This window comes from Mastomys coucha, unplaced genomic scaffold (genome assembly GCF_008632895.1).
Source record: "Mastomys coucha isolate ucsf_1 unplaced genomic scaffold, UCSF_Mcou_1 pScaffold7, whole genome shotgun sequence".
Taxonomy (NCBI): Eukaryota; Metazoa; Chordata; class Mammalia; order Rodentia; family Muridae; genus Mastomys; species Mastomys coucha.
This window is the reverse complement of record NW_022196913.1, coordinates 8959934-8967807: the sequence shown is the minus strand read 5'-3', so window position 1 is coordinate 8967807 and position 7874 is coordinate 8959934. Positions and strand designations below refer to the sequence as shown.

Sequence of the window (7874 nt, the reverse complement as noted above, 5' to 3'; positions counted from 1 at the left end):
CACCACCCGTGTGTAGTCTGTTTGTCAAAGCCTTATCCCGTGTCCACCTGGCCAGAATCCCGTGTCCCACGGAACAGGGACCCCCGCGAGAAATCCCGGTCCGTGGCATATAAAGAACTACAATTCAACAACATAAAAATCAAACAAGTTTAAAATAGGCAAAGGGTTTTAACAGACACTTATCCAAAGGATACATACAAACGGTCAACAAACATATGAAAAGATTGTCAACATCACTAATCATTAAAGAGATGCAAACTGAAATTGCAACGAGATGCTTCTTCATACCTATATGTTATATGGCAGTTTTCTCTGAGATAAAACATTCACTCCTGGAGGGAAGCTCATTAAGACGCTGGAAGTTCTGGATGTTCTAACGGGAGGTGAAACATTCCACTCTCCAAGGAACAAAAACAGGAAGCAAACAACTCAATAGATCAGGAAGGTCCTGAAACTGACCAAATTCATAAAGTCTCTCACTCTTCACACATAGAGAAATAGTAAGGGCTGATGAGAGACAATCTTAAATACACCAAGCCTAGAAGAAGCTCAGACCAACTTAGCTGCCTATAAAGGACAGCTTCTGTGTGCAGCTGCTTACAAGTTGTACAGTGAACTCCAGCTTTCCAATGCTATCATTGCCCATGCTGGGGTGGACATGCAACTGTCTTTGAGTTATCTCTAATTCTGTAAGTAATCCTTCACCCATACTCCTGTAAGGAAACACAACAAATATAGAAATGATACACATAAGTGTTCATCAAGAAATGAGTGGATAAGCAAAATGTGGTATATAAACATTAGCTTTACGTAGGGAGAAAATAGGAGCAAACATGAATAAACCTTGAAACCATTATGTTGAATGAAATAAGCCAGTCATGAAAGGCCATATCCCCTAAGATTCCACTCACACAAGATACCTAAAGTAAACACAATTGTAGGGACAGAAAGCAGCATGATGGGACCGAGGAGGGTGGAGAGTTATCATCTAATGGGTATATGAGGATCAGTCTTGCAGGATGAATAGTTCTGTGGGTGAAGGGTGATGGCTGGTACGCTCATTGTGCAATGTAATGTAATGAAACAACTCTCCATCTGAAAATGTTCAGATGGTAACCTTTAGCTCTATGCTCTTTACCACAATTCAAGTGTTTAGAAGAGACCTAGAGAGATGGATCAGTTGTTAAGAGTGCTGGCTGCTCTGCCAGAAGACCTGGGCTCAATTCCTAGCACCCATGTGGAGGATTCATAATCATTTGTTAACTCCAGTCCTGAAGGATCTGATACCCTCTTCTGGCCTCTGATGCCGCTGAAAACATGTGGTACACAAACATGCAAGCAGGCCAAACACCCATAGGCATAAAATGCTTTTAAATTTTGTAAGAGTAACTGTATGGGTTCCTTTTCTCACTGCAATGACAAAACACACGACAGATGGATGCTACTTAAGGAAGGAAGGCTTTACTCAGAGGAACAGAGGACATTCATCATAGCAGGGAAAGCATGCATTGGAAGCGGGAGGCAACTCACACACTGTGCACAGTCAGGAAGCAGAGAGAGATGAACGCTAGGAATCAGATCACTTTCAGCCTTTTTCCTTTTTTATTCTGACTGGGACCCCAGCTCGTGGATTGGAGTCACCCACATTCCTTTGTGTCTTCCCTCCTTAGTGGTACCTTTCTGGAAAGGCTCTCCCAGAAATCCTCAGAGGTGTGTCTTCCAGATTATTCCAAATCTAAGTAAGAAATAGTAGCCCTTCAGTAACAAGAAGCCTGAGAAGAACATGCTCACTGACACCAGAAAAAGATAGCTTTACGGCAGAGAAGGACGTTAGTCATCTATGCTGCGTCTGGTACTCCTAACCACTGGATGTCTCCTCTAGGTTTATAAATCAGGGAGGAATAACACATTCTCTTCATAAAGACCAGTAGCAATGATCAGGAAGGGCGATGGGAAAGATAACATGTGGATGTGAACCTTAAATAGACTCCTGAAGGGTACACACAGTCATTTGGGAAACTGGTTGGCTGGTCAGGCTTCACTTCGGCTGCTCTAACCCAGTGCCAAGAGCACAGTTATGATAAATTGCCCTATTTCTGAATCTTAGCATTATGTCCTTGAATGTAGAGCTGCATTGGAAACCTGAGCCCCTGTACTGTTTTAGCAAGCTCCCTCTGGGGCTGGGGCTCACTCTTCAATCTTTGCTATATAATTGCTCTCTCATTACCAGCTTGCTCCCATCTCCCCTCCTCCTTACGTAGCCAAATAATAAGATGGCCATGTGGGACCTCCGTCACAGCCTTCTAGTGACTTCTAATTTTTGTGTGTGTACTGCTGGTTCATGTGCACATGTATGTCAGGCCAGAGGTTGATTCTCTGTGTCTTCCTTAATTGTGTTTTCGATTGTCTTATGAGATGGAGTCTCTCACTGAACCTGGAGTTCACTAACCAGGCCAGACTGACTGGCCAACAAGCCCCAGATAATATTCTATCACGTCTTAATAAACTTCATACTGACTCACCTTCAAAGTCTTTTCTTCAACACAGTCTAGAGTCCCTGCTTCTCCTTAGTGAGGAATCTCTGAGAAGCACTCCATAGGCATTAATGTCTCTGGCTTCCACTGTCGTTGGCAGACTGAGTTCCTACCCTGTTTATCTACTCAGTTCCTGGTCCTCTGAGATGGAGCCCACATCCTTTACAAATAGTGAGCTCCACATAATCATCAGGGACTCTCCTGGCCTGGCAGCTGTGGTGTGAGCATTCATACCAGGACAAGCAGCAAAAGAGTGTCTTCTTCACCTGCTTCCTCCCTGTTGGTTTATCCGCATCTCACTTAATTACAGAGGACGGAGACCTGCTGCATGAGCTCAAGAAGGAGCTGTACATCCCAGGCCCAGCTACTGTCCAGGAAAACTAGGATTGTGGCTGCCCTTCCCCAGCATGCCCAGTGCAGAACAAGCCAACTTTCCAGAGACCCTCCTCCACAGTATACTATAGATATGTCCAGTGCTAGGCTGGACTTGACCTTAACGTTGACAGGGATCGTGGCTGTGACTGAAGCTGCCTCTCTCTAGCCCTGTCATCTCTCAGGAGTAAGCAGGCCCACTCCAAAAAAGAGCATCTTCAAACCCACCGAGGACATATTCAGGGCAAAGTGCTCCATCACTGTGACTGTGAATGGGGGCGGGGGGGTCAAACCTCAGGGATGCCTTCTTCGATGTGATATGAATTGGCAATCTTATTCCAAGTAAGTCATTGAAGGGGATCTGAAGATTAGAGATGAAGCTCGGTTGGTAGAGAGCTTGACTGCATGCACAAAGCCTGAGTTTGATCCCCAGCATAGCATAAAACAGGGTGTACTTGGATCTGGAGAGATGCCTCAGTGGTTCCAGAGTACCTTAAGCTGTTCCCCAAGTCTCTTATAACTGCCTTTAACTCCAACACCAGGAAGTTGGATGTAGGCATTGCATTTTCACACACACACACACACACACACACACACACACACACATGCACCATGTAATAACTAAAAATAAAAGTGTTTAATGGGGGAGAGGCTGCCGGCACACACTTGTAATCCCAACACTTGAGAGGCAGAGGGAGGTAGATCTCTGTGAGTTCAAGGCCAGCCTCCTCTACAGAGCTAGTTCCCAGCATAGTCAGAGCTGTTACACAGACAAACCCTATCTAGAAAAACAAAAACAAACAAATGAAGATAAATAAACATAGATACAGGATGTGCCAGCCACACATGCTGGGATACCACCAGGGAAGAACTGTGAATGCCATGGTTGGGAACAAGATGCAGCAGGGGATGCTTCAAGACACACTTATCTTTATTTAGCACTCAGGGAAAAATCCAGGGTCTTATCCCGAGTGACTCATCCCTAGAGCCTTGGGAAACTAAGATTTGTGTCATTAACGATGACTTCTGGAGCCGAGGACTTTAGAGATATTATACAACAGACTCACAAGCTGGGAGAGCCAAGAGTATGACCCCTTTACCTTTGCAAACCTCCTTCCAAAGGCAGTGTTGGTACAGGTGTAGGGACAGACCAGCCTCTTTGTCTTCCTGAGGTTATCTCTACGCACTGGGTGCACTGGAGGGTTTGCCCTCCTCACTGTACACATGACAGAGCCTGTTCCTCAGGATCGTACGACCACTAAACATAATAGATGTGCCCAAGAACAGCCCAAAGTAGACACTTAGTGTTACAGATCATTAGCATCCAGCTTTAATTGTACAGTCTGTATTTAAATGTTAACAGACCTGAAATTGACAGGCACTTTGACTTCCAAGAGAAAAATAGATCTCGTTATTTGTAGAAATCCTTACTTTAAATTTGGGTTGCTTTTATCAGTTTTTAAGATAGTTCTCAAGCATATCTTTTTAAATGTTTTAATCATGAATCTCCAAAATAGTCTTTGACAAAACAAAACAAAACACAATGCAAATGATCTGTGATGTGACTTTAAAAGGCACTCAATGTAAAGGGGGAGGGGGAGGGACAATAATCTCAGTCTATATTTAAAAAAAAAAAAACTTACAATGAGGTAAAAAAAAAAAAAATGAAATGAAATATTTCCCTTCAGAGAGGGACTGGAAGCATAGACTTGAAAGACTAAGTCAGGAAAAGAAAGTGAAAGGAAGTAAGGGAAAGTGAAACAGATTGGCAACTAAGTAAAAGAATCAGGAAACTGGCCCAGAATGAACCACTCCTCTCCCTGCTGAAAAGGAGCTCACTTAGAACCAGTGATTGCCCTCCTTCCCTGCCTTTAGTCATCCTAAATCGTTTAGGTGAGGGTGCGCTCCCTTAGTTCCCACAACCCGACCACACAGCACAGCGAGCCTGCGCTTCACGCCACAAAGCCCTGTGCTCTCATCCTGTCTTGTTTGTTTGTTTTTGGTTTTGGTTTTGCTTTTGTTTTTTTTGTTTTGTTTTGTTTTGTTTTGTTTTTGTTTTTCTTTTTGAGAGAGGTCCTTGACCCTTGGCCTGAGCTGGCCTGGCTTTAAATTCACAATTCTCCCATCTGGGCCACCTAGCAGCTGAGATTACAGTAAGAACCTCCAGGTATGGCTTATCTTCTTAGTTCCTGTAGAACTTCAAAAAGGATTTCAATCAGCCACCTTAGTTCTCTTGTGAAGGAGGTGACTTTTCACAGGGCCTTGTTACAGAAGATAAGAATGTGCTGTTTTGTTCATAAACGTGTTTATAACTTACTATTATTTCCTCTGGAACCTCTTCAGCCTCAGGTAAGCTTTGGAGCTTGTTTGTCAACAAGCTCTCTTCGAATGCCTACTTTAGGGTAAGTGTTCCATTCTAACCATTCAAAGTATCCCTCTACGCCTTGAAAAGCATCCTGAATCCTTGCTAAGACTGAGCGTGTCCCAGGGATAAAAACGGTAAAACCAGGGGTTCCTAATGACACATGGAAGATCTTTTCTTTCCTTTCTCTCCAAAGACCTCATGAAATCGAAAGAAGGGGAATATGTCTACATAAGCAAACGAAAGCAATCTAAAAGTGGTCCACATAAATATTTCCGTTACCATTCAGCAAGAATATAAAATGAGAAGTCAGAATGTTACACTTAAAGTTCCCTGTAGTGGGTTCCACTTTTACTGGAACAGTGATACTGTTTTGGATCCAACACCTTCAGCTTAGGCCAGAAATACAAATACCAGCAGGACACATTTTTGGAGATGCATATTAAATTTCTAAAATTACAATGTCAAAAATATCCAAGAACCCAAATACATATGCACCCACTAATCAAGAATATGATTTTCTTCTCCACAAGCTATGCAGAAAATATACTTGAGAGTGGTGTTTTTTAAAATATTTAGAGACAAGATTGTGACATGTAGCCTAGGTTGGCCTGGAACTTACGGCCCTACCATACTAAACCCCTACCTGAACAAAAATGTATATTTAGTAGGCTTCTGTGGTTAGCCATTCAATGCCTAGTCACACGAATCAAATAGTGACCACGCTATCAGGGTCAAAGTCTTGGGCCCGCCTAGGGTGCCAAGAAAAGCAGGTGCTTAGTAAAGAGTCTTTGATCATTCTGAAGGTGTTTGTTTTGCAGAAATTAATTAAAAGATCTATCTAAGCAGGGCAGTGGTGGTGCACGCCTTTAACCCCAGCACTTGGGAGGCAGAGTCAGGCAGATTTCTGAGTTCGAGGCCAGCCTGGTCTACAAAGTGAGTTCCAGGATAGCCAGGGCTACACAGAGAAACCCTGTCTCAAAAAGAAAAAAAAAAAATCTATCAACCTTGTTATGATTGCAATGACAATCATAACAAATTGCAGCTAAATTAACTCGATTTTCTTTACACTACTTTTTTAACTCGCATAAAGGAACATTTTGGATTTCTTTCTATTTCTTTTCAAGCTATCGAAGCACAATGTTACTGTCCTTTCTATTTACCATATTATTTTGTAAACAAGAAAAAAAATTAACTTCTCCAAAGAATGCCCCTTTGCCTTCTAATCCATTTATGGATTAAGACAGCCCCAAAGGGAGAGAGCACTTCTTTAGCAGCAGGTATGTCCCATATGAGGTCCTATGACCTCAATCTGGAGCAGACTCCCTGGTTGCTGTAGCATGTATGTGTAGGATGCTGTAACCCCGCAAGCAATACACTGCACCAAACGCCCGGGAGGTGGTGCCGAGACCGCAGTGGGCTCCTGATGAGGCTGCCAACCAGTGTGTCCAATGCACACTCCCCAGACTCTGCCGGTGAACTGGGCAACGATCCCGCATGCTCCCCAAAGTGTGCGGTGCTCTGGTAGACTGGCGGTTCTGAATCCCATACCTGGTGCATCACAGAGAAGACCAGCCCCACAGTTCACCGGCCAGGAATAAGGCGACAGACATTAAACGCCGGTCTGAGATGACCAGGATCGTCCGGACCCAACTCGAATCACTACACCCCACCCCAACGCCTCTGACCCACCACCACCTCGGAACGGCGCGCGATGCCCATCTCTGGGACAAAGGCCACCCATGAGCTTGCTCTGTCCCCAAGAGCTGGTCTCATGGTCCTGACTCCAGCCCCGGTGTGGTGTCCTTGGCCGTTGCGGCGCGAAGCACGTACCCACATCTCCCAGGAAGCAGCGGTCTCCGGCACCCGGCTCCATGCGGCTCGCCGGCTGGGCGCCCCTGCCTACCGGCTTTGTGACTCCGAGCGCTGGGACCTGAGCCCGGACTTAACCCGGGACCTGAGCCGGGACCTAACCCAGAGCGCAGGCCGCTGGGCGGGGCCTGACTGCCACCGTGGCCACCGCTGGGAGTTGTAGTTTCTGTGTCCGCCGCGTGCCACCTGAGCGTCCCCACTCCGCTGTCACCGCCATAAGGGTGACATGCAAACCAGAAGAGTGCAAAATGTGTGTTCGTGTTGACACATGTGAATATACGTCCACTAACAAGTCATGTGTTTAGAAGAGAAGCTTAAATCCCCGTGTCCTATCTAAAGATACGTTCGTGTGCAAAATGTGTAGCTCCTCAAACGCGTGCCCATGTGCAAAATGCGCCTGGCTGCCAAATCTGGTCTCCTGTGATTTACACTGATCCCGCTGAGCAAAGTGTTCAGTTCCCTCATGCCTTAAACTTTCAAGAAGAGCTTTTCACTGAAGGTGGTGATCAAAATACCTGATTCTTCTTCTTTTTTTTTTCAAAGTAAATCATAATTTTCAAACAGTTGACACTCATTGAAGAAAAGCACGTTTCTTGGTGGATGGTTTTAATCAAGTGTCTCACTAGCTGGTTTAGCAGAAGGGAGCTAGAGCTCTACGAGCAACCTAGCAGAAAGGAGAAACCGTCTTCCCAAGGGGTTCCAAGTCAACCAAAAAGTGAGCTACTTGGGAGGTA

The 7874-nt window shown here is 44.9% G+C and overlaps 1 protein-coding gene across 1 annotated transcript in view; it reads right to left on the bottom strand.

The window, feature by feature from the left end:
• The window catches only part of Asb13 (ankyrin repeat and SOCS box containing 13), a 19274-nt gene extending 11935 nt beyond the window's left edge, over positions 1 to 7339 (bottom strand). The window contains exon 1 of the mRNA XM_031359011.1: positions 7102 to 7339. Within this exon, the coding sequence (XP_031214871.1) occupies positions 7102 to 7144 (43 nt within the window). The 5' untranslated portion in view covers positions 7145 to 7339. The remainder of the gene's footprint in view (positions 1 to 7101) is intronic.
• Positions 7340 to 7874: the final 535 nt, after the last annotated feature.